Below are 27,890 nucleotides of genomic sequence, written 5' to 3'. Positions count from 1 at the left end.
TACTGAAAAACACAGCCCTTGAAATTAAATGTCTTCTCTCTCTTCTACTATTAACAGGCCAGGACGGGGGTGGGGAGAATAAAGGAGCAGAAAAGAAGGGGAAATTGCATTTTCATTTTTATTAAAAGAAAAAAAGGTGGAGGGGACTGCAAGAAGGTTTAACCTTTCCTCCCGCACTATGATAGTCCCAGGTGAAAGCTGCCACTGGCCTTCATAGCAGCGTAGAGGCAATTTAATAGGGACCACAATGGGGGAGGAAATGGTTAACCCACCCACAGTCCTAATGAAAAGACTGGGAAAAAAATGAAACATGGAAGTTCAAGTGATACAATTAGCATCCTGTTCAAGGCACTGGCAGGAGTTCTATCGCCTTCAAGGGTCTCTGGGTTCCTACCCACATCTGTAGGAAAAGTTAAATATTAACAAAGAAAATATGCACAATCTTTCTTAGGGCAACTATGCAGCACCTCACCTCCAAGATTCAATATTTCAAACTAGTTTTATTTGCTTTTATTGTATAAGTGCTGTACACAAGATATTGTAAAAATCAAAGTTCATCCCCCACAACCTAGTATTTACTGTACAGGGAAGCCTGTGTTCACTCATTTCAGGCTGAGTTTACGTGCTGAGCTAGCACTGAATATCTACAATTGGCACAGAGCAGTTTGGGCTGTGGGGAACCACGTCGTACCACAAACAAAAGCAGAATTTGTGAATTAAATAATCGTTTTCTTTAAACAACCACTGTGTTCTAGCTACAGCCAGGCCTCTCAAAGACTGATACTACCACCGAAGATCACGCTGCAGCAACAAAGGAGGCTCCAAGTGTTGCGATAGCTCATGAAGGCAGAAGCCAATCACCTGAAACATAAAGGAAAGCAAATCAGGAATCAAAGGGGAAAATTAGTTCCCATCAGTGGCCAACTGCTTTCTGTAAAGCAGGGTTAGCCAATGTAGTGCTCTGCATATTGTTTTGCAACACAACTCCCATCAGCGCCAGCCAGTGTAGCTAATGGTCAAGAGATTACAGGAGTTGTAGTCCAAAACATTGAAAGGGCACCACTTTGGCTATGCCTGCTGCAAGGCTTCAGCTATTCTGTGGCGTCCCCAGTGAAGAGCTCTCTCCAATCTCCTTTTATCCAATTTTACCAACTACAAGGAACCGTTCCACAATTATATTCGCAAAACATGAAGCTTACACAAGTTTCTGGCCACCCAACCATTAGCTACTACCCTGCCTCCCATTTTTATTTAGCAAAGCAGCTCATAATGGGCCCATCATTTGCATGCATAGAATGTGAACCATACAAGGAAGCACTTGAGCAGGGGCTCTTATAGCTTTCCCCAGCCTGATTTGACCAGGGCTTGCTGCCATTCCACATCTCTCATTCTGCTACTCAGAAATCAAGGTTCTCAGCCAGGTAGTTGAAGGAAGCCCACCTAAAAGAAATTACAATGTGGAAGAGTTCTGCTGAGAACAGCATCGCTATCCAAAAATGTATGGTGCTCACAGCAGCCTAAAGGCCCCCAAAGTATCTCACATATCAATATATGCAATCTCTTGGCAGGCCCAGGAGGTAAAGGTAAAGGGACCTCTGACCATTAGTTCCAGTCGTGACTGACTCTGGGGCTGCAGCGCTCATCTCGCTTTATTGGCCAAGGGAGCCGGCGTACAGCTTCCGGGTCATGTCGCCAGCATGACTAAGCCGCTTCTGGCGAACCAGAGCAGCGCACAGAAACGCCGTTTACCTTCCCGCTGGAGCGGTACCTATTTATCTACTTGCACTTTGACGTGCTTTCAAACTGCTAGGTTGGCAGGAAAAGGGACTGAGCAATGGGAGCTCACCCCATTGCGGGGATTCGAACTGCTGACCTTCTGATCGGCAAGTCCTAGGCTCTGTGGTTTAACCCACAGCGCCACCCATGTCTCCTTGCCAGGAGGTGGCAACAAGTAAACCCAAACAATAGCAAGGGTCCTTCAATGTTAAGAGGACAGCGGTCAGTGGTAGAGCAGACGGTCCCAGGCATCTCCAGGTAGGTCTGGGAGAAACCATCATCTGAAACCCAACAGTGCCTCTGGCAGTCAGGGTAGACAATACTGAAATAATGGGGCCAATGGTCTAACTTATAGTGCAGTGTAGCATGCGGAACATGAAAATAAGCATTGTGAAAGCAGTGAGTTTTCTGGTAGGGAAAACAATGAACTCATCTTGCCCATAATGGGCCCTTCATTTCCAAGAGCAACAAGCCATCATAAACAGGGATCCACCAGGAGATGAGACCAAAAGCAAACAGCTAGAAAAGGACATGTTCCTGTAGGAGAATTTTCTCTGCAGTCGCCTGCTATGCTCCATTTTGCAGCTTTGCCTTACATCTGGGTTCTGCCATGTTATTTGTGTCAGCGGTGGTGACTGGTGCCCATTTGGACTGGCGGGGTGGAGAGACAGGGAGACCAACAGCAGATGAAGCCAGAGCCAATGAGACATGGGACCACCTGGTTCTCGTTTGGCCCCCATCACTCTCCCTGCCGAATTAACAAACGGCAAAACAGAGTGAGGAGGAACCTGACAGCCAGGGCTACCCCACTGGGTGGTTTTAAGGAGACAGGCAGTCGTCTGACTGAGATGAGATTGGTGGGACAGTACCCCATTCAAACTAATACCGTCTCCACTGTATGTAAGAGTTCACTTGAAATAATAATAATAATAATAATAATAATAATAATAATAATAATAATTAATACCCCACCCATCTGGCTGGGTTTCCCCAACCACTCTACATGACATGCTCTTCCCCCACCCCTCCAAGTACTTATCTACCTGCTCTCTGTCAGTGCCCAAAACTTACTCCATCTTGGCATCTAAGTGGTTTGCCATGTCTTTGTCTACATAGCGGCAGAAGAGAAAAAGGAGGTTGCTGGGGAGGTGAAATGGCTCTACCATCAATGCCTTGGGTACCTGAGACAGCTCCCTAGCAACAAGGAGCACTGTATCCACCCTAAGGGGAAGAAAAGGGAAGAGGGGGAAGGAAAAAAAGGACGGAGATGGTTAAGAGGCTTGGTGTCTGCAGACACAAATTACTTGGGACTACCCTGCCCAACAGATGCCACCTTACCATTTTTCAAAGTCTCCGTTGCGGGGGTTCAAGGGCATTCCGGAGGAGAGACATCTCTCCCCGTGACTCAGCAGAAGGTATAGAAGTGAGATGGCAAACTTGGAGAGGCAGGGAGAGAAGATGACACAGCACGAAATGTTAGCAAGGGAACAGCAGCAATAGAACCCACCTCACTCAATGCCAACCTCGAGGTAGGGTGGCATAAAACCACCCTGATACTGGCAAATACTAAGGTAATTTTAAAGTCTCCCCTCTCACCCCGTTTGTCGCTCTACCACAAAATTCTGCCAGGACCCCCAGGAAAGTTTCAAAGCCCTGACCCCAAACTTACCTTGTTCCCAAACACCATAGCAAGCGATTGCTGGACAGACTCCGGCTGCAATCTGGTTAGCTCCTGTAAGAGGTCTATCATCTCACTGAAGGTCAACTGCTCAATGACATCACAGAGAGGACCGTAGAGAATGGGCAGAGACTACCAAGTCCACAGAACATGGAAGGAGTAAATTGAAAGGATAAATGTTAATATCAAGCTTGCTTGTCCTTTAAGAGTTAATAAACCTAATCTATGGGATAGAGAACTCTTAACACCATAGGAAGTAGTGTTAAGAGTTATAGGTCTTTATTTCTATAAACTGAGCCTGTTAAGAGAAATGAAGTTTCTACTCCCAGAACAGGATGGGCTTGATAAATTTAACCCAAACCCTTACAACCTATCAAGCAAGGGTTACTGGCTGCTCTCTGAAAAATTCTGCAGCCTGACTCTCAGCCGAACAGGATTCAAGCAACATTTTCAGTTCATTCAGTAAAGACACAGCCCATCTTACACATTTCAGCTTCCACAAAGCTGTGCACATATTTCAGTTTTCTCGCAGCTTGGGGCAAGACTTCACTGCCCTGCTCGGGTCTGGTTATGCAAGAAAATCTGGAGGAAATTAAATTGTGCAAGCAATGCAGTTTAGCTCCCCCCACAACCCAATTTAAATGTCTTATTTTAGTGCAAGCCCTTTTTGCACCCCAAAAGTCAATTTATAACGGGAGCCTCATAACAAGGTCATCAATGATGCAGATGGTTTTAGGGAGAAGTGGAACACACAGGACGGATACCTCATCCATCATGTCCTTCTGAAGGAGAAACGGTAGGTGCTGGGTGATGCTGACAAGGACCTGCTTGGCCTGCTCCTGCGACAAGTGTGGCAACAGACGGGCCACCAGCCTCCTCCCTTTTCCCACAAGCAGGATCTGAAGGAACTCATCTTTGGCTTCCCTGGAAGGAAAAGACTAGCTGGTCCACACACATATCTCACTGCCAAAGCACCATGAGAGTCTAGAAAGGGGAAAGGGGCCTAAAACATACCCAATGCGCAAACATAAAGGCCCATGGTTATGTTCTACCTAGTGCTGTCTGGACTTCAGACCTGGCTGTTTAACAGAACAGAACATCTCCTGGCTCTTTCTTCTTCTTCTTGTGCACTGAACACTTTCCCTTTAAGGAAGATTTCTTGGGGGCAAGTGGTTTTTCCACCTGTCCTGGTTTAGTTCTAGTTATTTTTCTATTTTCCGTGCCTGACTGGATTAAATTTCCATTTGGCTTGTTGTTGACTGCTTTATGGGGATGGCAGCCTTCTTTTCTCCTAATTAGCTCAGTCAGGGAAGTAAGCAGGCCCAAACATTCCGAGAGGAAATTTCTGATTGGCTCAAGTTCTTTGCTTATCTGTGTAGAGTATTCTTTCAGCAGATCTTTATACAGCTCTATACATCTCCTGGCTCTTCCGCTAGAGAGGGAGGATGGTATGAACCCAAGGAATAGAAATTGTCAGCGGCCTGATAACCTAAGTAGGCAGCTGGCCTGATGGACAGAGGTGGGTCCACAGACACGTGGCCACAACAGCCATCGTCCTCTTCATCCTAACACACATCTCATGTACCATCACGGCCGCAAATATTCCCCCTGGACTCACTTTTCCGAATTCTGCTCTTCGATTCTTAGGGCTTGATAGATATGTCCCAGCTCATGCGCAAATTTCTCACAGAAGTGGAGGTGCTCCTCCTCTGGCACTTGCTCCAGTTTCCGCTGACCATCTTCTATATCCAGCAGCTGCAGGTACATCTGTTTCAGGAACACACCAACAAGATCCATAAAACTACCGTCTTTGACAGGGCAGCTCTTTAGCCAACTACTGTATTTTTCGCTCTATAGGACGCACCAGATGATAGGACACACCTAGTTTGGGGGGGAGGAAAAAAGGGGAAAAAAATCTGAATCCCAGAAGCCAGAACAGCAAGAGGGATCTGGCTTCTGGGATAGCTGCTGGGATAGCTGGTGTAGCTTTGCGCGAAGCCTCCGCAGGGAACGGGGAGCCTTCATCCCCGTGCCCTGCGGAGGCTTCTGGGACAGCCCGTGAAGCCTCCGGAGGGCTGCGGGATGAAGGCACCCCGCTGCCCTGCGGAGGCTTTGTGCAGCTAAGCCAGAAGCTAGAACAGCAAGACGGAGCGCTGCGCAGCGCTCCCTCTCCCTGTTCTGGCTTCTGGCTTAGCTGCGCAGCCCACATTTGCTCCATAGGACGCACTCACATTTTCCCTTTCTTTTTAGGAGGGAAAAAGTGTGTCTTATAGAGCGAAAAATATGGTATATTTGCTGAGCGTCTAGCTGTGCTCTCTAGGTGGTTGCTGTTTCCCCTGTTATCTCCCATCTGCCAATTGTTTGGGGGGAGGGGTGGCAAAGGGAAGGCAGCAGATAGTATTTTCTTACCTAGAGTTCATGGGAACTGTAGAGAAATCCATGCCTCCATTTTCCACGGAGTCTCCTAAACTTGTTTAGGGCCAGCAGTGTCACAAAGCCACAAGTTCAGGAGCATGAATCAACTATTCTCCAAACAGTGGTCAAACCCTTAATTTGGTGCTAGCATTAAGGATCACATTCTCAGGCACCACAGGCATGTATATGTACCTCCCCCCACACCAAGGGATTATACTTTAGTTAGTTTTTACTTTTGCAATGTAAAATATTTTGGCAGGGTCACTAGGGGGCAGGCAGCAGTTTTGTCCAGCAACCTGCAAACTGATGTGGCTGGATTACAACTCCCATCAAGTAGGCAATTGCAATCTACTACAGTGGTACCTCGGGTTACAAACACCTCGAGTTACAAACACTTCGGGTTACAGACTCCGCTAACCCAGAAGTAGTACCGGGTTAAGAAATTGCCCCAGGATAAGAAAGGAAATTGTGTGGTGGCGGTGCGGCGGCAGTGGCAAGCCCCATTAGCCATAGCTGTCAACCTTCCGATTTTTTGCGGGAAATTCCCTTATTCCAGCGCCATTTCCTGCTGCTTCCCGCTGCTATCCTGGATCGTTAGATATCCCGTAGACTGTCACCAGGACAGGTGAGGCTGCTGATCCCTTATTAGGTTAAGAACGGACCTCCAGAACGAATTAAGTTCGTAACCAGAGGTACCACTGTACTTGTGACTGGTTCACACCGCAGGGGCTTTTCTCAATTTCTACAATGACTTTTTCATTAACACAGCCAAATCACTCAGTTCTGGAGGAATGTGCAGAGTTCTAGCTGAACAGAGCTATTTGCTAACAACTCTGCAAGAGTTTCTATGCATCATCATCATCATCATCTGTAGTCATGACATTGCCTGTGTTGGATACGGCACACTAGGAATGTGCTCTACTGGAATGTCATGATCATGAGTTTCATATTGTCAAGCTCTTTGTTGTGGGGACAAAGGGGGCGGGTATGTGACTGGAGGAAGAAGAGCACACACTGCCTTACTGAACAGAGATTGATGGGGTTTACTTATACGCTGCTTTTGCACAATGAGCTGTACCCAAAGCAGCTTGCAACAAACATTCAAAAGCATCAAAACATTGAAAATACAAACATACAAAATACAGAACGTGTTAGTAAATTCACATGACAAAAACAAACAATTCAACAAATGCAGAATATATCAATACAATTCTCGAACTTAATCCGTTCCGGGAGTCCGTTCAACTCCTGAAACCATTTGAAAACCAAGGCGGGGCTTCTGATTGGCTGCAGGAGATACCTGCATTCAAACGGAAGCCGCTGAAGCCACGTTGGACATTTGGCTTCCAAAAAACGTTCACAAACCAGAACACTTACTTCCGGGTTTGTGGCATTCGGGAGCCAATTTGTTCGACAACTAAGCCGTTCGGGAACCAAGGTACCACTGTATTACCAAACACTCCCCCCCCCCAAATCAATGTTTAAATACATAAATATGAAGCCAAACAAAAGTTAATCAACAATAATCCTTCTGGTACTGGCCTTGCCGCACTCCAAGGACACTGGCTTAAAAAACAAACAAATACAGAACTGCCTTCCGAAGCTATCTCAGTGACTCACCTTCTCAATTTCATATAGCACTTGCAGTCGCTGATTACCCACGGCCTTCAGAAGATGGATAAAAAAGGGGAGGGGGAACAGGTGTTAGTTTTCAACAGCAGAGCAACCAGCACCAGCTTGGCATCCCTGGATGCTACATTAACAGCTCAGGGGGCTCTGCAATACAGTTTCCAGTGGGGCCGTTTCCGTTTACGGAATACAACAAGGTGGCCAGAATTCCACTGGTCAATTAGAGGTGGCGTGAAAAACAGGAGGAAAAAGCCAATAGACTATACCGTCCACCTGCCAGTTAATAACGTGCCCTATTTATTAGGGGGTGGGGAACAACCATCCGCTGTGGACCACTGACAGGTGAACAGGGCCGCCCAACCATAAATCATCTTGTGTCAGGCGGTTCAAGCAGCAGCTGCAGAGAAGATTCTTCCTTTGCATCCCCAACTTGAATTCTGGTGACAACTGCAAATGAAGAACCTTCCTTCAACTTTCCCATGCCCAACATTCATGGGACTCCAAGGCCCAGGAAATCAGGCATGGTTAGCCCAAATGGCCTGGCGAGACAAGGCCCATGGGTTGGAAGGTCCCACTGATGATATATACGCAAGAGACTTCATGTCCACACGCAGCAAATCGGTGGAGTCGAGTCCCAGCTTCTGGCAAGCCAGAGGCAACAGGACGGGTGCATTACCTGTTCCAGTGGGATGTTGTGCACGGCATCAATAGCCCTGCGGGGACTGTAGCACGTAGACACTGCCACTTGGCCCAGGGAGCCCGGTATCCGCACCACTAGAAGGAGGAAACCATTGTGAGGAGGTGCCTAGCATCCCTAACATCTGGGGAAGAGCCTCTTTTCTGCAGAGCGCTTACCAGATTCGTATGCCTCCACTTTCTGGATATACGGTGTCACTAGCTTGGGGACTTCAGTCTTGCACCCTCCAAGAAGCCCCTTCTCTGCCTGTTTGTGCTCCAGCTTGCGATAATATTCCTGGGGGGTGGGGAGGAAAGGACAGCTCAGTACCAAAGCCAGTGGAAGCACACAGCACTTCTGTTGCTCCCCACTCACCCCAACTCCAGCATCCAAAACTGTCAAGATGGCAATTCTCCCCGAGCCATCCTCGCCAGACAGTGATTAACGTACACCTTTTGAACTATAGTTCTCCGTTTCCTGGGCAAACCTAACAGAGCCCAAGGGAAACGAGCTCCACCATGGGGTGGAGAATATGGTTGTCAGAATGCAGCCCATCATATGAGAGCAGGTCTGCAGTTGCAAGAGACAGAACTGACCCAGACCCAAGCCTTGTGACTGGAAGGCTATGCCCACCCTCTCAAGAGCAGTCTAGGATTCTTGCTTTGGGGTGGGTGAACCTATCAGTGGCAGTTTCTCATTTTTCGCGTCTTAAGTTCAGTTCTCCACATTCTGATATCCTAAAAACAATTCATTAGTACCATCATCATCATCATTATTAATTATTGTCATTTACACCCCAACTTTTTCCCTAATGGCACTCAAAGTCTCTAAATAAAAGAAGCACTAAAAACATAGAAAATTAATTTTAAAAACCCCAATAGAATTCAAACTCAATACATATATGAAATCTGTTTAAAACCTACAAATAATTACAATAAAAACAGCATGGCACCACCCTTTTCATTAAAAGCAGCTGGTTCCCCAAAGCCCACTGGAACAAGGAGGTCTTTACCTGTCCGTGGAAGGACAAGTCAGGAGCTAGTCTACCTTCTTCAGGGAGGGAGTTCCAGCATTGTAGTGCTAATTTATCCCAATATACTCCCTTGTATGCAATTACATCCAATATATGTATTCTTCACAAAGTAGATTTCCCCCAGTACAAAGCATTTCTGTATAATATTTCCAGTAATATGTGAATTTTTACTGCACATGTTATACAGGCATATGTATCATAACCATTACTTGGCTGGAACGGAAAAGTGTGAACAAAGGTCCGTATAGTTAAAGCTATGGTTTTCCCAGTAGTGATGTATGGAAGTGAGAGCTGGACCATAAAGAAGGCTGATCCCCAAAGAATTGATGCTTTTGAATTCTGGTGCTGGAGGAGACTCTTGAGAGTCTCATGGACTGCAAGAAGATCCAACCTCTCCATTCTGAAGGAAATCAGCCCTGAGTGCTCACTGGAAGGACAGATCCTGAAGCTGAGGCTCCAATACTTTGGCCACGTCGCGAGAAGAGAAGACTCCCCGGAAAAGACCCTGATGCTGGGAAAGATGGAGGGCACAAGGAGAAGGGGACGACAGAGGATGAGATGGTTGGACAGTGTTCTCAAAGCTACCAGCATGAGTTTGACCAAGCTGCGGGAGGCAGTGGAAGACAGAAGTGCCTGGTGTGCTCTGGTCCATGGGGTCACAAAGAGTCAGATATGACTAAACGACTAAACAACAACACTCACCTGGTAATAATAGTCATCCCTGTGAAGGTTGTCACTCTGAAGCTGCAACATTTGCACCTTTATCACCCACTCTTTTTCTACCGGAGTCATGAGCACAGCATAGGGATCCTCCTTCGGCGGCTGGCGCTTCATACGGGGAATTCTTTAAGAGAAGAAGAAATTTGCTTACGAAAAGGCTTCTGCACTGGTCCAGAATACCACCAATGCCTTGCTGTGGTCACATACAGTCGTACCTTGGAAGTCAAAAGGAATCTGTTCCGGAAGTCCGTTCGACTTCCAAAACCAAAGCGCAGCTTCTGATTGGCTGCAGGAAGCTCTTGAAAGCCAATCGGAAGCTCTGTCAGATGTTCGGCTACCAGAAATAGTTCGCAAACCAAAACACTCACTCCCGGGTTTGCGGCGTTTGGAAGCCAAAATGTTTTGAGAACTAAGCAGTTTGAAAATGAAGGTACGACTGTATTCTTTCTTCTGAACTGCTTTTAAAAAGGGCTCTGTCACGTCAGGGCCAGAGGAGTAAGAAAACGAAGCAGAGTTTCCAAAAAATAGACCAGAGGCAATTGTACTTCATCCAGCAGAGCTTTAGTGCTGCTGAAGGCAAATGAGCATAATGGTCACAAATCCAATATATCCAGGATTGGCACAGTTCATAAAAATCCAGTTGCAGCACTTAAAATAAAACTTACAAACTTTATAATAAGACTTAAACCTTAACAGCATACAGAACAGACCACCAGAACAAAGAGAAAGAGAAAGTGAGAGTCAGGCTCCTCCTGGCCTTATTATTATAGTCTGCACGGCCTTGAAAGAAACATAACAGAACCAGTTTAAACCAGCTATAATCAGCTTCCCAGAGAAATAAACAAAACATCAGAAACCTTCTTTCTGTTTCTCTCATATAGAAATAAACCTTACAGAATCCTCCTGAACTAATCAGAATAGGAAAAATCTCTACACATCAGATCCATACTTTCTGCACTAAGAAATGAAAACTGGCAGTCTCATCTAAGGTAACAGCACCGAACTTGAATACCTTCAATAATTCAGAATAGAAGCTTGTCTAAGTTTTAGAAGTCTGAATGAAGTTGGTGCTTTCATTGTATTTTTCCAGTTTAGTTATTTCATTCAATATTCCATACCGTACCAAAAAGTTTGGGGTGGGGGGGAGGAGAGGAGAAAAGAAAAACACTAAATGATCTCCAATGCGCATCAAAACATTGAAAATCTATAACTAGCCCTCAGAAAATAGCCAACATTATCTACAGTAATCCACAAGCTTAATCCATTTTAACACAAAAATATGATGTGTATTATGTTCCTTCATGGGACGCGGGTGGCGCTGTGGGTTAAACCACAGAGCCTAGGACTTGCCGATCAGAAGGTCAGCGGTTCGAATCCCTGCGACGGGGTGAGCTCCCGTTGCTTGGTCCCTGCTCCTGCCAACCTAGCAGTTCCAAAGCACGTCAAAGTGTAAGTAGATAAATAGGTACCGCTCCGGAGGGAAGGTAAATGGCGTTTCCGTGCGCTGCTCTGGTTCTCCAGAAGCGGCTTAGTCATGCTGGCCACATGACCCAGAAGCTGTACGCCGGCTCCCTCGGCCAATAAAGTGAGATGAGCACCGCAACCCCAGAGTCGGCCATGACTGGACATAATGGTCAGGGGTCCCTTTACCTTTCCCTTTACTTTCCTTCATATAACAAGTTAATTTTGCCATTATAATAGGTACTGTACTGAGTCACCAAACGATCCCATGAGGGCCAGCGGGGTGCAGTGGTTAAGAGTGATAGACTAGGACCTGGGAGAGCAGGGTTCAAATCAGCCATGAAGTTCACTGGGTGACCTTGGGCCAGTCATTGCCTCTTCATGTAACCCACCTCACAGTGTTGTTGTGAGGATAAAATGGAGAGGGGGGGAGAAGTGTGCATGCCACTTTGAGCTCCTTGGAGAAAAAAAGGTGGTATATAAAGGTAATACATAAATACATAAAGATTGTAGCAATGTTCATATTAAGTTGTCTTCATTTGCCCTCACTTACCTCCTTTCTTGCCCTCGCTGTCTTTGGGTCAGGATCCGTTGATGCAGGGGGTGAAGTTGCGTCATGGCACTGGGAACACTGTAATAAAACAGAGGACAAAGGTGAGGTACCAGGATCCGTCTCCCATGCCTTTAGGACCCTTTTTCGCTTAATATATACATTTTTGCAAAGCAACTTCCCCTAATATAGTGTGTTTGTTACTACTAACGTGCTATATTTATGCATGCTTTATCTCAGTATACATTCTTCTGTGCACATTTATTGGCCGCAGAACTAGTTTGAAAAGCTGAGAATTGCTTTCGAAGATGGGCTACGTTTGGTTTTCATATTGTGGCAGAAAGTGTGACTTAAAGCAGCGGCAGAGCAATCCGATTGGGCGCCTTGGGCGGTATGCGTGCCCTGTGTCCAGGGGCGGTGCCAGCTGCCTGTGCGGGCAGTGCCAGCTGGGGCAGGACGCTCCGTGGGGCCTCTGAGAAGTCTGCCTGCCTCCTCTCACTCAGCTGCCCTACAGCTTGGGGGGGGGAGAGAGAGGCAGCGGGCAGACCGTTTGGGGCAACGTGGAGCCTGCGGGCGCCCAAGCCACTGTGTCACTTCCAGGAGAAACGCATGGCTCAGGCGTTCTGCTGGCCCTACGGTGAGTGCCGCCCGGCATTTTGTCACCCCCTCAGTGGTGACACCTGGGATGGCCTGGCCCCACTGCCCTTCCTCTGCCCCTGACTTAAAGCAAGTCACCTTTAAATGGTAACTGAATTGATTTTCTCCTCATCCCAAATTGCAAGTACAGATCTTGCCCACAGTTCTCAAATATTCAGTCTGCATGTCAAGTTCCCTACTCCAAAGTTAAGACTCAATTACTGGCAACAACCCTGATCAAACTATTTGCTGGATGTCCTCTTTCCCCCCAAATACTATTTGAATTAACAGATGGCAAACAGAGCCTGCAGATCACGATCAACACTCCAAATCTGTAGTCTGCGCTGAACCAGGGATTCTAGAAAGCCTTTTGAGCACTTGGCTGTGCTATCTGCCTGGGACTAGCAAGTGGGGTGCAGTAGTCAAGGAGGAGGTATCTGCCTGTGCCCTGGAGGGAAGGGAGGGGCAGGTGGGGCTCAATCACCTGGGAAGGTAGCCCATCTAGAAGGAAAACTCTGATCCTAAACCTCCGCTGCTTTGCAGGGTATCTTCAGGAGAAGAAAAGGCTAAGGAAAAAACCCTACACAAATTCAGAGTGGTCAATTTTAGGTTATATTTTAGTGATCAAGATTTAATGTATATTTTAAACTGCTGTTATATCTGAATTGTCTCTGTTAAACCCAGTTGCAATTCAATGTATTCCTGTTGTGTTTTATGATTTTTCTGATATTGTAAGTGAGCCGGAACTGCTCTGTGACCGTAATAATAAATACACAAATTCAGAGTGGAGTCCCTAAGATGGTTGGATGGCGCCTTGTACACCTCCTTCCGGCAACTCCTGTAGCCAAGCTGGTGCCAACCGTATTGCTCTGCTCTCCTTTGGACCCCATCAGCAAGCCCAAGAGGGGCGTCTTGCCATCTGGGTGGCCCAGGACCTCCATACCCACTTGTCCAGCTTGCGTCCCAGAGAGGTCACTTTGGGGCTGCTAACAAAGTGGTTTGACTTTGCACCCGGAGGTGCACTCCATCGTCTCTTGAGACACATGGATGCCAACAATCAATCAATCAATCAATCAATCAGGTGTCATAGCAGGGATCCAAGAGCATGCCAAGAAACTCTTGTGATTATAGTTCTCCAAGCTAGTCAAAATAACCCTGTCACAACTCTAATCCCACGTACTAAACCGCAGATGGAGATGGACTCCTGAAAGGGCTGCATCCTCTCAAACACAAGGTGATCTCACCCATGCTTTCTATACCTGAACTTCTGCTGGTTGCCAGATGTTGGACTGAAGAGTGGAGGATCAAGATTATGGGCCATAGCCCAGCTTGGGCTATTGACATTTGGGGAAAAGGGCCTATATGGAGGTGGAGACGCATAGGCAGATGTCTGGAGAGAAGAGGGAGGAAAGGAGATTTTTATTATTATTAAGTTTGATATTCCCCTTGATTGTAAAAAATGTCAAAGTAGTTGAATCAAAAAACCAAAACAATAAAACTATTGATAAAAAAGCAACTACTTGAAACATTTAAAAATGTAAAACCAGCGAGAAACTAAAAACAAATGTGTTAATATTCTACATATCAGGCTAGGCTTGCCTAAACAAAAGTGTTTTTAGCAGGAGCTGGAAAAAAGTACTGTACAGTGGAGGTGCCAACCTGATGTCAATAGGCAAGGAGTTCCAAACTTCGGATGCTGTCACTTAAAGATCTTTCTCTTACAGATGCAGAACAAATACTGTATTTTTTGCTCTATAAGACTCACCTTTTCTCTCCTAAAAAGTAAGGGGAAATGTGTGTGCATCTTATGGAGCGAATGCAGGCTGCGCAGCTATCCCAGAAGCCAGAACAGCAAGAGGGATTGCTGCTTTCACTGCGCAGCGATCCCTCTTGCTGTTCTGCCTTCTGAGATTCAGAATATTTTTTTCTTGCTTTCCTCCTCCAAAAACTAGGTTTGTCTTGTGGTCTAGTGCGTCTTATAGAGCGAAAACTACGGGTATGTGACATCTGTTAACAGTGCTCATGAAGCAACTTCTGGTGGTTTCTGATAGGCAACTATAACTGGCGATTGAGAAAATGCAGCTGCCCGGCCACATCTAACCACTTGGGGGCATTCTAGCCCTCTAGTTGACAATTCTCTCTACTTTGCATCCTAATAGCAGCTAATGGAAGGAGGAGTCCTGCAAGCAAATAACTTGCTCTTACCTGGAGACCCAAAAAAGGCATACGTTGCCTGCATATCTAAGGTTTAGCTTGATACTTTGCAGTTAAATATCTATATATTCTTAACCAGTGCTTTTTTTCCCAAAAAAAAATGTTTAGGGGTACTCCCATTTTGACTCAAGAAAACCACCATTTTATAGTTCAGATCGGGGAAAATAAATACAGTAAATGGACAAAAGCACAAAGATTCACAAAATGTTTAGGGGTATGCGTACCCCTGTGTACCCCCAGGAAGAAAAAGCACTGTTCCTAACAACTTGGCTGCCGCTTTGTATATGTTCAGTTTCCTGTGGTCAGGACACACTGGAAACAAGTTGTGAATTCTGACTTTCCAAAACCTACACTTGAACTGTTAAATCCCGTTCAGGAGAAATTCTCTCCTATACACAGTAGAGCATTAGCAACCGACCCTCTCCTGATCAGCTTTCTGTAACCCTGCCTTTTAAAACCCTTGAGGACTTGTCATGCCCTCTGCCATCAGTAAACTATTCTCTGTAGTGATAAATAATAATAATAATAATAATAATAATAATAATAATAATAATAATAATAATGTGGGGATTCCCATCTCCCATTGAACGTAAAGTGTCCCTCTGTTGGCGGGAGATAGCACAGGGCTGCTCCGAATGCCAAGAATTCTTTGCCAATTACTTTGAAACCTCTTGATACGGTTTGAGACAAATGTTTGGAGCCAGGCAGAATTCGGTCCAAGAAATCTGTACTTCGCTCTCTCAGGTGAAAACAAGGAAACCAATATAACTAACAGTAGTTGTAAATGAATACAGACAACAAGAATTGTATAAACATGAGGACTTATTTGTTTATGGATATACTATGGCCAAGGGATGCGGGTGGCGCTGTGGGTTAAACCACAGAGCCCAGGACTTGCCGATCAGAAGGTCGACGGTTTGAATCCCCGCGACGGGGTGAACGCCCGTTGCTCAGTCCCTGCTCCTGAGGGACTGAGGGAGCTGAGGGACTGAGGGAGGGACACCTAGAAGTTTGAAAGCACATCAAAGTGCAAGTAGATAAATAGGTACTGCTCCGGCGGGAAGGTAAACGGCGTTTCCGTGCGCTGCTCTGGTTCGCCAGAAGTGGCTTAGTCATGCTGGCCACATGACCCGGAAGCTGTACGCCGGCTCCCTCGGCCAGTAAAGCGAGATCAGCGCCACAACCCCAGAGTCGGCCACGACTGGACCTAATGGTCAGGGGTCCCTTTACCTTTACCTTATACTATGGACAAATATGGAAAATGAATAACAATATACAAAATGGAAGAAAATAATGCGATAAAATAATATGTGATATAAAAAACCAGAAGAAGGAAGGAGGGAAGTCAGCTCTGAAGAGCAAGTATAAATGTAAAATGTAATACAATATGTGTATGTGGAGTATCTAATTGAAAAACTAATAAAGATGATTTGAAAAGAAAAGAAAACAAGTGGAAACTGCAACAAAATGTTTGCCCTGTGGGATACTCCTGCTGATGGCCTGCTCCAGGATACTCCATTCCATCCCTTGCCCTGAGCCAGCATTCCACTGTCACTGGGCATGCTCAGTCTTCACCGACACATTTTGAGTTTTCCCCAACCCCAGGGGTTTTTCTAAATATCTCTTTCTGCAAACCTTGGGATCTCCTGCAAAGTCCACCAACTCTGCCCTTATGGGTGAGTAGTGATGTTTCGGTTACATCTGGGTCAGCACTCAGAAGTGAGATGTCCATTAGTATTATATACTAACTGCAATCTTGTGCCTTGGGTTGTGTAAAAGGAAATCACAAGTCACGGCACATCTAAACTTAAAAGAGGAAATGCAGGTGGAATAGTTTCCTGTGAGAACGGAGCTAAGCTACACATTAATTTTTATCCATTTAACAAAATTCATATGCCACTGGACTGTTGTAGAACTCTAAAGCCATTTACAAGGAATGTTTTTTGTTTTTTTTAAAAGAGCAGTTAAATTCCTGATTAAAATAGTAAAATAGATTAAAATACATCAACATCTATGCAGCTGGATAGGTTTGCCTAAACAAAGAGTTTTAAACAGGTGCCAATAAGCTGGGAGTTTAAAAGTATAGGTGTTGCCACACTGAAATATCCCTTTTGTTTTCTTTTTTACAATTGTGGACCAATTAATATATGTCACCTATAACAGTGAAAGTTCTGTAGATCAAAGTGAACAAGTGAGCACATATTGTCTAAGGTAGCCCCACCAGTAAACTGGTCCCAAGCCAGTCAAGGCTTTCTTTATCAATAGTAATACCTTGAAATCGACCTGGTAACAGCTTGGCAACCAACACAGACGACATGACACATGACATTACCTGATTAAGGCCAAGTACACGCCGTGTTCTGCGGGGTGGAGTGAACAGGTAAGGCGATCTCATAGAGCCAGACATCGTGGGAGATTGCTGTGAGACAGGACAGTAGCAAAGACAATTAAAAATATTTATTATTATTAATAATAATAATAATAATAATAATAATAATTTCTATTCATCTGACTGGGTTGCCCCAGCCACTCTGGGCAGCTTCCAACAAATTACTGTATTTTTTGCTCTATAAGATTCACTTTTTCCCTCCTAAAAAGTAAGGGGAAATGTGTGTGCTTCTTATGGAGCGAATGCAGGCTGCGCAGCTATCCCAGAAGCCAGAACAGCAAGAGGGATTACTACTTTCACTGCGCAGCTATCCCTCTCTTGCTGTTCTGGCTTCTGGGATTCAGAATATTTTTTTTTCTTGTTTTCCTTCTCCAAAAACTAGGTTCGTCTTATGGTCTGGTGCATCTTATAGAGCAAAAAATACGGTATAACATCAAACACAGTAAACCATCAAACATTAAAAACTTCCCTATTCAGGGCTGCTTCCAGGTGTCTTCTAAATGTCTGATAGCTGTTTCTTTCCTTGGCACCTGAGGGGAGGTTGTTCTACAGGGTGGGCATAACCAAAGCAGCTCAGGTATCCCAAGGCATTAGGTGCATGTTTTGCATACTGTATAGAACTGTTACTCCAGACTAGTAAACCCAGACAACTGCTTTGTCGTTCTGACACAAGCAGTTGGAAAATTAGCTCTGCGTAGCACAGAATGATATTAGCAAGATCAAGGGTTTGAGGATCGGGGGGCGGAAGTGAGACTGGGCCGGGTGATGAAGCCACTTTACCTGCCGCACGAAGCGCTGAGAAGAGGGCTTGAAGGTTCTCCCATGGAAGCCTGAACGCTCCAGGCCAGATGTGTCTAGATAGCTTCTCTGCGCCGGTGAGGCCAAAAGATCTAGGTTGACCCGGGACATAGAAGCCCTGTCCAGTGCCTGAGGCATAAGAGGCAACAGTAATATTTAATACGATTATACTGTGGTTAGGGATGGGATAAATCCGTCAATTTTGGTTTCTCATTTTTTCCTGTGTTAAGTTCTCCATTTCCCGCAGCAGTTCACGATTTGCTTGTTAGAAAATCATGAAAATTCATCAGAGCTTTCATGCAAATTTCTAATATACATTTTCATGCCCTTATGGCAATATACACATTTTTACAAAGCAATGTTCCTAATTATAACTGAATTTTAGCATGTTAGTTTCACTCATTTATGCATTTTTATGCACACTACCCTAGCAAACACAGTTTTGTACACATTGCCTGGATATAGAGAATTTAATTTCAAAGGATGATTGTGCTTTCCTCATGTATTGTTACAGAAGCAGTATATTTGGTAGGTTCACCTTTAAATCCAAAATTAATCCCCCATGGATATTGTGGTGAAGCACATTGCACCATCTCGGTAGCCAGAGAAATTTTTATTTTTGATGAATTTCTGGTTTGCTCTCAGTTCATGCTCTGAAGCGACTCCCAACTCAGATTTTAAGTGACACGGTACATGGATGCAGATATTGGCCTAAAGTGTTTGGGAGTGTTGGGAGACTGATCATTCATTTTGCAGAAAACTGTTTGAGTGAGTAAGCTTCTGTTAACTGGAACTGGAGAATGTTCCAGAAACCTACGAGAGAAGCCTAATTGCTTATACAGGTGTGAGATACGGATCAGGAGTTAATTGGTTTATTGGTTTCAAGAACTTGTAGCCTTAAAAAGGCTGGTCTTTAGTTTCTCTTTCTGTTTAAAATCTATTTTTATTAAATATTTTATTGGTTTACAGAAGTACATGCCTTGTCTCTTTTTTCAGGTTGTACATTCTTTCTAACATAGCACTGGCATTTGTTGTGAGACGTCAGTGCTGAGTGCACCAAAGGATCAAATATGAGTAGAGGCAAGATGCCATTGGATACAGCAGACTTGACCCTAAGCTGCTTCTGTGGTAAAGACAGGGCAAGCGCTGTTATCATTCCCTTTGCTGGGCAGAAAAGTGGTGTAGAATGAGCCTTACCTCCATCATAGACAGCGACTGGACTCTCCTCCGGGTAGAATTCCAGATGGAAGGTTTTGAAGCTGTCTGAAAGGGATCAGACTGCAGGGGTCAGTAATCTTTTTCAGCCGTGGGCCGGTCCACCGTCCCTTCAGACCATGTGGTGGGCCGGATTATATTTTGAAAAAAAAAAATATGAACAAATTCCTATGCCCCACAAATAACCCAGAGATGCATTTTAAATAAAAGGACACATTTTGCTCATGTAAAAACACGCTGATTCCCGGACCGTCTGCGGGCCAGATTGAGAAGGTGATTGGGCCAAAATTTCAAATTTCAAATGGATGAAAGGATATATGATTTCTGACATGATTGAGAATCGCATAGCCAGGGACGGAGAACTTTAAAGCGTTAAGATCGGAATGTGGAAAATATGGGAACAACAACAAGAAGGCAGGAACAAAGATATTGGAGATAACTTCAGAGGTCCAGACTATGGGAAGCCCGGAAAAAATAATAATTAATAATTTGGACTGTAATAAGTTTTTAAATTTTAGTTTATTGTTTTTAATTGGATTATGATTATGATTTGATGGATATGTTAATTGGCTGTTTTTATTGGAAAATTAATAAAAATGTTTTTTTTAAAAAAAAGAGAAGGCAATTGGGCCGCATCCGGCCCCTGGGCCTTAGGTTGCCTACCCCTGGATCAGAGAGATTTGTTCAATGAAATCAAGCAAAATGAGAAAGGAAAAGAAGCAAGCAAGCAAGCCATTATGATTAATCATAATGACTGAGTAATTCAAACCCAATTTCAGCACATTGAAAGGATTGCAATAGGCTGTTAAGTTGAAGCCAGCTGGGCTGCTAAAACTAGAGGCACAACCAACTGTGTTCTGTCAGATTATCCCAGTGACTGAGCTTGGATCTAAGGGCTCAGGCAGTCTAAGGTATCCCGGACCCAGGATGCTCAGGGATTTGTACTGTTATATTAGTATGAGAACCTTGAACCCAACCCAATAAAATATAGATGCTTTAGCAGAGGTGCCACATGCTGTCACTTGTCTGCACCCACCAGCAGTCTAGCTGCCGCATTTTGCATTGCCTGGAGTTTCCAGATCAGGCCCACAAGAGAGCACACTCTAGTCTTGAGGTTAAAAGCGCATGGACTACAGTGGCCAGGCTATCCCAATACGGCTGCAGCTGATGTATCAGAAAACACTGATAAAATGAACGTACAAGAGGCTGTATCTTAAAGGGGAGGGGGGGAAGAGAAAGCAGTCTTACCAAGAAATCAGTAGGATAATCTGAGAGGTCGTTGGCAACTCTGCTATCTAGGACAGCAGAATCTTCTCTCTGCAAAGCAAAACCAACAAAAAATGAGCCTAAAAGAGAACATCTAAAATATTGCATAGCGGTTCTCAACCTGTGGGTCCCCAGATGTTGTTGGACTACTACTCCCATCATCCCTGAGCTCTGGCCTTGCTAGCTAGGGGTGATGGGAGTTGTAGTTCAACAACATCTGGGGACCCACATGTTGAGAAAGCCTGGGAGTGCCACTGAAGCAAGGTGGGACTTGGTGAGGCCTGAAAATCCTCATCTCGTCTCATTTTTAACTAGAAAGTGACTAGTCTTTAATTATGAGCACTTCTAAAAATATGCAAAGGTTTCAGAGGCCAGGGGATGTAGATTTAGGCAAGACTTGAAGTTCTTATTACCCTTTGCAGCCAAAACCTGTCATATCAGGAGCACATACAAAGATCTGACTTTTACCTGCAACTGATACTAGTCGCAGGAGGTTGGACTTTCAAAAAGACAGAACTCTAGTTTCTCAGTATGGGGAGGGTTATCTGGCTGTGAGCCAGGCAAGAAAACTCATTTCCCCACCGCTATCTCTTCCGTCCAAGAACACATAAAGCTAGAGAAGAAATATGATGGGTTCGATTTGTACCGCCATTCTGCTGGCTCTTGAAGACACACCTATTCAGGCAGGTAAGCAGTGCCCTGAACTTGAACTTTTTTATCCAGCTGTTTTTACATGCATATTTTTGAATGGGCTTGTTTTTTGTTTATTTTAAATATGGATGTTTAATGCTTTAATGGACGTGTTTTATGGTGTATTTTAATTACGTATGGATTTTATGATTAACTGCATGCTGCTATGTAAGTGGTATATTAATTAATAGCAAAACTACAATGGTACCTCAGGTTACAAACTCCGCTAACCTGGAAGTAGTACCTCGGGTTGCAAACTTTGCCCCAGGATGAGAACGGAAATTGCACGCTGGCGGCGCGGTGGCAGCGGGAGGCCCCATTAGCAAAAGCATGCCCCAGGTTAAGAATGGTTTTGGGTTAAGAACGGACCTCCAGAACGAATTAAGTTCGTAACCCAAGGTACCACTTGTACTACATAGCTGTCAACGTTTCCCATTTTTTAAGGGAAATTCCCTTATTCCAAATAGGATTCCTCACAAGAAAAGCTATGCTGTGCTACTACTTTGTGACAGATTTATGCACCTGGGATGTAAGCTCATTCTATGAAGCAGTGAAAACAACACACCAGCCATTTTCAAAATGGTGCCCTCTATAGCTGCTGGGCTGGGTTACTAAGTAAATTCCTACGTAACAAAAGTCACAAAAGGGGTATTTATATTTTACACAGATAATTAATCAGCAGCCCCAGCTGACACCTGCTCTCAAAAAACCTTAAACAGACGTCACATGCTCTCCCTATCCATATTAGGGACCCCAAGTCATACGATCCAACTCTTTTACCAAACCTACTGCCCGTTTGGTTGCAAAAACCAAATGAACAGAAGGGACTGGCAAGACTGTAAGAGAAGTCTTGTGTGGCACACCTTAAGTCTATCTTACCTCCAACGTACGTTGGCCACGCACAGCTCTCATGACTGCTGGGTCTCCCAGGTTGTTTGGCTCTCCAGCTTCCTTGCTTTTATGATCCTTCTCGCATGCAGGTTCCTCATCTTGGTCAGCCATTGCCACTTCCTCCTCCTCTTCCCCTTCCTCCTCCTCTTCTTCATCATGATCATCATAAGCTGTTTGCGGCTCAGTGGGAAGGCTTTCATTCTCTGCCGCATCTTCTAGCATGGGTTCTACCTCAGTAGCTTCAGGTTTCTCTTCCCCAACAGTCACCATCACCTCCTCAAATCCACCCACATGAGCCTGCTCTGCATCTGTCTCCATGACTTTCCCTCTAGTCTGCTCCAGGTAAGCTTTAGAAGTGAGGGGAACAGATCAGCAGAAGAAGGAGGGATCTTAGGAAGAGGGCAGCAACATTTTACCTGCCACAGCGAATCAGCTACAATGCAGGAAGCAGGCCCTTAGACCAGGGGTCAGCAAAGTTTTTCAGCAGGGGGCTGGTCCACTGTCCCTCAGACCTTGTGGGTGGCCAGACTATATTGGGGGGGGGGATGAACAAATTCCTTTGCCCAACAAATAACCCAGAGATGCATTTTAAATAAAAGGGCACTTTCTACTCAGGTAAAAACACGCTGATTCCCGGACCGTCCGCGGGCCAGATTTAGAAGGGGATTGGGTCGGATCCAGCCCCCGGGCCTTAGTTTGCCTACCCATGCCTTAGACAGCCAAAAAAATCACACACTGTAGAAGAGACACACCACTGCCATTGTCAATCTTGGTAGATTCTTTTGGAATTTTGTTTTGGCTGTGAACACACCAGACATTTAAAGAATATTACCCGCTCAAAGAATAGTAGGAGCTGTAGTTTGCTAAAGGTGCTAGGCAGGGGCGTCTTGCCCATAGAGGCAAGTGGCGCAGGGCGCCAGGGCATCAAAGACCTGGAGGGCGCCAGGGAAGAGGCGGAGGCTGGGCGCAGGAAATGGGGGGGCGGGCACCGGAGGGATCTTTGCACCACGGAGCCGGATATACTTAAGACGGCCCTGGTGCTAGGAATGATAGCTCTGCGAGCGATGAACTAGTTTTCAGGATTTGGGGTTGCACTAAATGCGTGGGGTGTATGAAGCTTTTTATTCAAGTGAAATGCCGCTTTTTTGAATTGCATTGAGGGGACTTTGAGTTTTAAAAACTGAAAATATGGCTTTGCTTTTGTTGGAATATACTATTATTTCCGGAACAGTTTAAATATTTTCTTACCTGTTGAAGTGAACGTCAAGTTAACGTAAAGATCAATTTCTTCCTCTTCAGCTGTCTTGTCACCCAAAGGTTCTTCTTCCATCATAAAGTAATCCTCCAGGATCTGGTTGGAGATGGAGAAACAACAAGGGACTCATCGTGCTGTCAACTCCCTTGTGGGAGAAATCGATGGACAGTATCGAAACCTCTTCCAAAACTAAGTACACAGAACCAAACCCAACGACACCGGTTCCTGCAATCACGGTACACTATGAACCATGAATGCAAGTATGGCTCCAACATCATCCTCTCCTATCAGAACCAATAAACCGCAATCCCTGGCTTAGTGTTAGAACAGAATCAGGGTTCTTTCACTTCAAACAAACCGTGATTGGTAAGCCAAGAAGAAACCCTGGCTTCACACCACAGTTTGGAACTAAAACATTTTCCAGTTCAGACACAACACAACATTAAGCTAGAGATTGTTTTTTCTTGCCTCTGTTCACACAGGGGTGGGAAAGGAGCCATCTATGCATTCATGGTAAATCATTATCTGTGGTTTACTGTGTTGTGAACACAGCAAGTACATTGGGTTTCTAACCCACCCATATTCAGACTCAGATGTCTGGCCTCCCCTCGGCAACAGGTTACTTGTTAAGTTTCCCTCACTGACTTGAGGCTTGAGACTTACCGTATTTTTCGCTCTATAAGACGCACTTTCCCCCCTCCTAAAAAGTAAGGGGAAATGTGTGTGCGTCTTAGGGAGCGAATGCAGGCGGGAGGCTCTGCTCAGCGCTCCCTTTAAAGAGACATATGGAGTGTGTGTGTGGCTCCTGGGGCCCCCACACGCTCCACACGCTCTTTAAAGGGAGTGTGGCTCTTGGGGGAGCCTTAACCATGCGCAGCCTCTCCCGGGCAGGGGGAGAATTCATGCTGCTGCCTGGGAAAGGCTATCCCATAAGCCAGGACAGCAAGAGGGATCGCTGAGCTGCGATCCCTCTTGCTGTCCTGGCTTATGGGATTCAGAATATTTTTTTTCTTGTTTTCCTCCTCCAAAAACTAGGTGCGTCTTATAGAGTGAAAAATACGGTATTAGTCTCAAGTAGGAGGACATGCCCTGCTCCAAGATTTTGGGGAAAGCTTCACAATTACTGTATTGGTCAAATGCCCGGGGAAATCCGGATGTATGGTAGCCCATGCCAGAAGTGCCGATTTCTCCTTAAAATAGCTACAAAACAACAATTTGCGACCTTGCCAAAAAAAGCTGAACTCCTCTTTGGACATCCCGCCCCCCCCAGCTAAACAACTTTGCAAAAAACAAAACAATTTCTGTCCAGATTTTCACTGTTTTGAAATATGGCAATCCTAGTTCAGTGTACACTAGTTCCTCTCAAACATCTAGTCACAATAACCAACATAACATTTTCTATGACGCCACCACCACCCAGCCAGAAATGCATTTCTCACTCTTTAAACCTTCTTGGTCACTTTTTATATTGTAAACCACCTTGTGATCATCAGATGAAGAATGCTATAGAAATTTGATTTATTAATAAATTAAACACACACACCCCTTACCATTTCATACACAGCCATGGGTCATTTCAAAGGTGACCAGTCCAAGAAAACCCTACCCTTGTCCCCTTTGACTGTTTATAGGCACGTTGCCTGCCAAAGTTCTTTAGAATGTTTTAAAGGACCTTTTTCTACTGAGAACTTGTGTTTCATTTTGTGCTTTTGTAAACTGCTCGGGTTTTCTTACCATCAAGCAACGTGCAAATCTTGTTAATTAAATAAGCCAAAGCTACAAGAATGTACAGCTACCATCAAGAACACCTGCGGAACTCTACCTGACTTGCTTCTGAGTAGACTTGCATTGTTAAAAGCTAGCAGATTTGAATGTGGCAGGAAGGCTTTTACTACAGTAAGCCTGCAGGGATTTTAAGGAACACCCCCCCCCCACACACAGTGTTTCAGGCAGTGCTTTTTTTCTTTAAAAAAATGTTTAGGGGTACTCTCATTTTCCTACTCATATTGAAATACTGCCCCTCAATGATGCCAAACTTAAGATTCACAAAATGTTTAGGGGTATACGTCCCGCTGCACCCCCCCCCCCAGAAAGCAATCACTGGTTTCAGGTAATAATCAGGCTGCGTGGTGTGGCTTTTTTCTGGCCCATGTAGGACCAGTCTGGATAGTTGGCCTTGGTGAAGATTTGATGTTTTCATCCCCCAAAAGTTGTTGATTTGAGTTTCTACTGAATTGAGGCTGCATTTGAATGTTGTATTTTAATCTTGTTTTTAATCAATTGTTTTGTAATCAATTGTTTTTATACCTGGTGTTAGCCTCCAGGAGCCTGGTCTTGGCTGAGGAGGGAGGGGTATAAATAAAATTTATTATTATTAAATAAAAATAAAGAGCACCCGAGTGAGTCCTAGAGAGACGTGACTCCGCAGGTGCTTCCCCCACCCGCGCAACAGCTCGCTGCGATTTGCAGCTCCAGCCTTTACTCCTCCCGCAAACCCCACCTCCGTGTTCAAGCGAGGCTCATGCCGACGTGCGCGTGTACAACGCGTGTAAACCCCACTGGATTCATCCCGCCCCACCTCCGGAAAAAAACTCGTTAAAACAAGCGTGCTTAAACCGCCCGATGCTTTTCGCCTTCCGCTGCCCCGAAATAATAACAATATTAAGCATCCAGGCGAAACACGCGTGTCGCTTCCCGAGAGAGGGAGGGCGAAGGGAGAGCAGAGCCGCTGGTGGAACGTCTGAACGCGGCTCCAGCAGATACTCTCTCCCTCCGGCTCTCAAGGAGCTGCAAACACAGAAAGCAAGGAGGAGGTGGAGCTCCAGGCCGCCAACAGAGGCCGGGGATCCCTCCGGCGCCAATCGCTTACCAGATCCTGCGCGGCCCCGGCCGCCGCTTCCCCTCCCTCCGCCATCGGGGACGCGTGTTTCCCTCGACGGCGTCTCCCATTCCTGCCTCTTTTTGAAGAGGCCTCGTTAAGGGAGGGGCAGCAGCTGCTGGGCTTCATTTAAAAATATACCGCTATAGTTGCTGTTTGCACCATCGCTTATTTATCTTTTAGGCTCCGGGCGAAATCTTCCCACTCTTGTCGTTTTTTGCGTCCGCAACATAAAAATGCAAAACCGAAAAGCCCCTGTACGGAATAAAAGGAGAGCCAAACCAACGCTTCGCTCAGCTGATAAGATCCAGGTTGCAGGTTCGAGCCCCAGATTTCCTGCATCGCAGGGGGTTGGACTAGATGATCCTCAGGGTATCCCTTGCAACTCTACCATTGGATGATTCTGTAGGGCATCCTGTGCCAAAAGAAGAGAGTTAAACGCCCAATGTCAAACGCCATCAAATGTCACGGAAATAAGGAACTATCTGACTTTTAGAAGACATCGGAAGGCAGTCTAGTTTAGGGAAGTTTTTAATGTTCGATGTTTTATTGTGTTTTTACTATTCTGTTGGGAGCTGCCCAGAGTGGTTGGGGAAACCCAGCTAGATGGGTGGGGTATAAATATTTATTGATTTATTATTAATATAGTAAGCTGTCCTCGGGGAAGTAGCCCCAGCTTCTTGGCACATTTTGGCTTCCCTGCTTGGAAACTCTCTCAGGCTTTTGTGGTGCTGCACGCAGAATTGCACTCTGTATTTAAAACGCAGTCACAACAAAGATTCGCCTAATGGCATTATATTGGCAGCTGTCTTTTCATTCCTTATGATCCCTATGGAATTCTCATTTTCCACACTTGCTGGGCACTGGCTCGACACCTTCATTGAACTATCCGCTATGACATATTTTAGTATGTATATTTTAAAGCTGTTGGTTTTATCTGTATTTGGTAATTTTATTTTTACAATGTTGAATGTCCGGCTTCATTGCTATTTTAACGAATATTTCATGCTATTGTATGTAAACAGCTTTTTAATTATTATCGTGGTATATAAATCTCGCCACCTTCCATTTTTGCAACATCTGTATTCCCTTAGGTGCATCCACCTTAGGTAAGAGGACAAGAAGAGCCTGGTGGATCAGGCCAATGGGCTCATCTAGTCCAGCATCCTGTTCTTACTGGTATTCAGAAGCAATACTGCCTCTAACCATCTTGTGGGAGTGAGTTCCACAGTTTAACAATGTGCTATGTGAATAAGAAATTTCTTTTCTCTTTCCTGAATCTCCCAACATTCAGTTTCATTGGATGTTCACGAGTTCATCTACATCTATTTTATCCACGCCATGAACACAGTAATTTTATAGACTTCTATCATGTCACCTTGCCTACAAAGGTCCGTATAGTTCAGGGGTCAGCAAGGTTTTTCAGCCGTGGGCTGGTCCACCGTTCCTCAGACCTTGTGGGGGGCCAGGCTATATTTTTTGGGAGGAAAGGAACAAATTCCTATGCCCCACAAATAACCCAGAGATGCACTTTAAATAAAAGCACACATTCTATTCATGTAAAAACACGCTGATTCCCGGACCGTCCGTGGACCAGATTGAGAAGGTTCACAGGCCTACTCCGGTATAGTTAAAGCTATGGTTTTCCCAGTAGAGATGTATGGAAGAGAGAGCTGGACCATAAAGAAGGCTGATTGCCGAAGAATTGATGCTTTTGAAT

General features: G+C 45.1%; 2 protein-coding genes across 6 annotated transcripts in view; one reads left to right on the top strand and one right to left on the bottom strand.

Moving 5' to 3' along the window:
- Positions 1-27,890, top strand: part of PPIB (peptidylprolyl isomerase B) — a 141,187-nt gene that overhangs the window by 47,464 nt on the left and 65,833 nt on the right. The window lies entirely within an intron of this gene.
- Positions 101-26,299, bottom strand: PATL2 (PAT1 homolog 2; the record flags this gene model as incomplete). Of its 5 annotated transcripts, none has more annotated exons than XM_083586448.1 (19): positions 101-861; positions 2,848-2,997; positions 3,115-3,212; positions 3,446-3,586; positions 4,219-4,378; positions 5,073-5,221; positions 7,490-7,534; positions 8,175-8,272; positions 8,354-8,471; positions 9,910-10,051; positions 11,942-12,019; positions 13,834-13,964; positions 17,121-17,207; positions 17,958-18,104; positions 19,173-19,238; positions 20,439-20,507; positions 22,026-22,384; positions 23,286-23,388; positions 26,162-26,263. In XM_083586448.1, the coding sequence occupies 19 exons, from the start codon at positions 26,204-26,206 to the stop codon at positions 858-860; spliced, it is 2,190 nt and encodes a 729-aa protein (XP_083442574.1). The 5 variants fall into 5 exon arrangements, with proteins under 5 accessions (XP_083442574.1, XP_083442576.1, XP_083442577.1 ...); XM_083586450.1 differs by having other exon boundaries at positions 23,286-23,950; positions 24,353-26,169; XM_083586451.1 differs by having other exon boundaries at positions 25,793-26,162.

The sequence above is a fragment of the Podarcis filfolensis genome (assembly GCF_964270895.1).
Source record: "Podarcis filfolensis genome assembly, chromosome: 14".
Taxonomy (NCBI): Eukaryota; Metazoa; Chordata; class Lepidosauria; order Squamata; family Lacertidae; genus Podarcis; species Podarcis filfolensis.
This window is presented reverse-complemented; position numbering and strand designations above follow the sequence as displayed.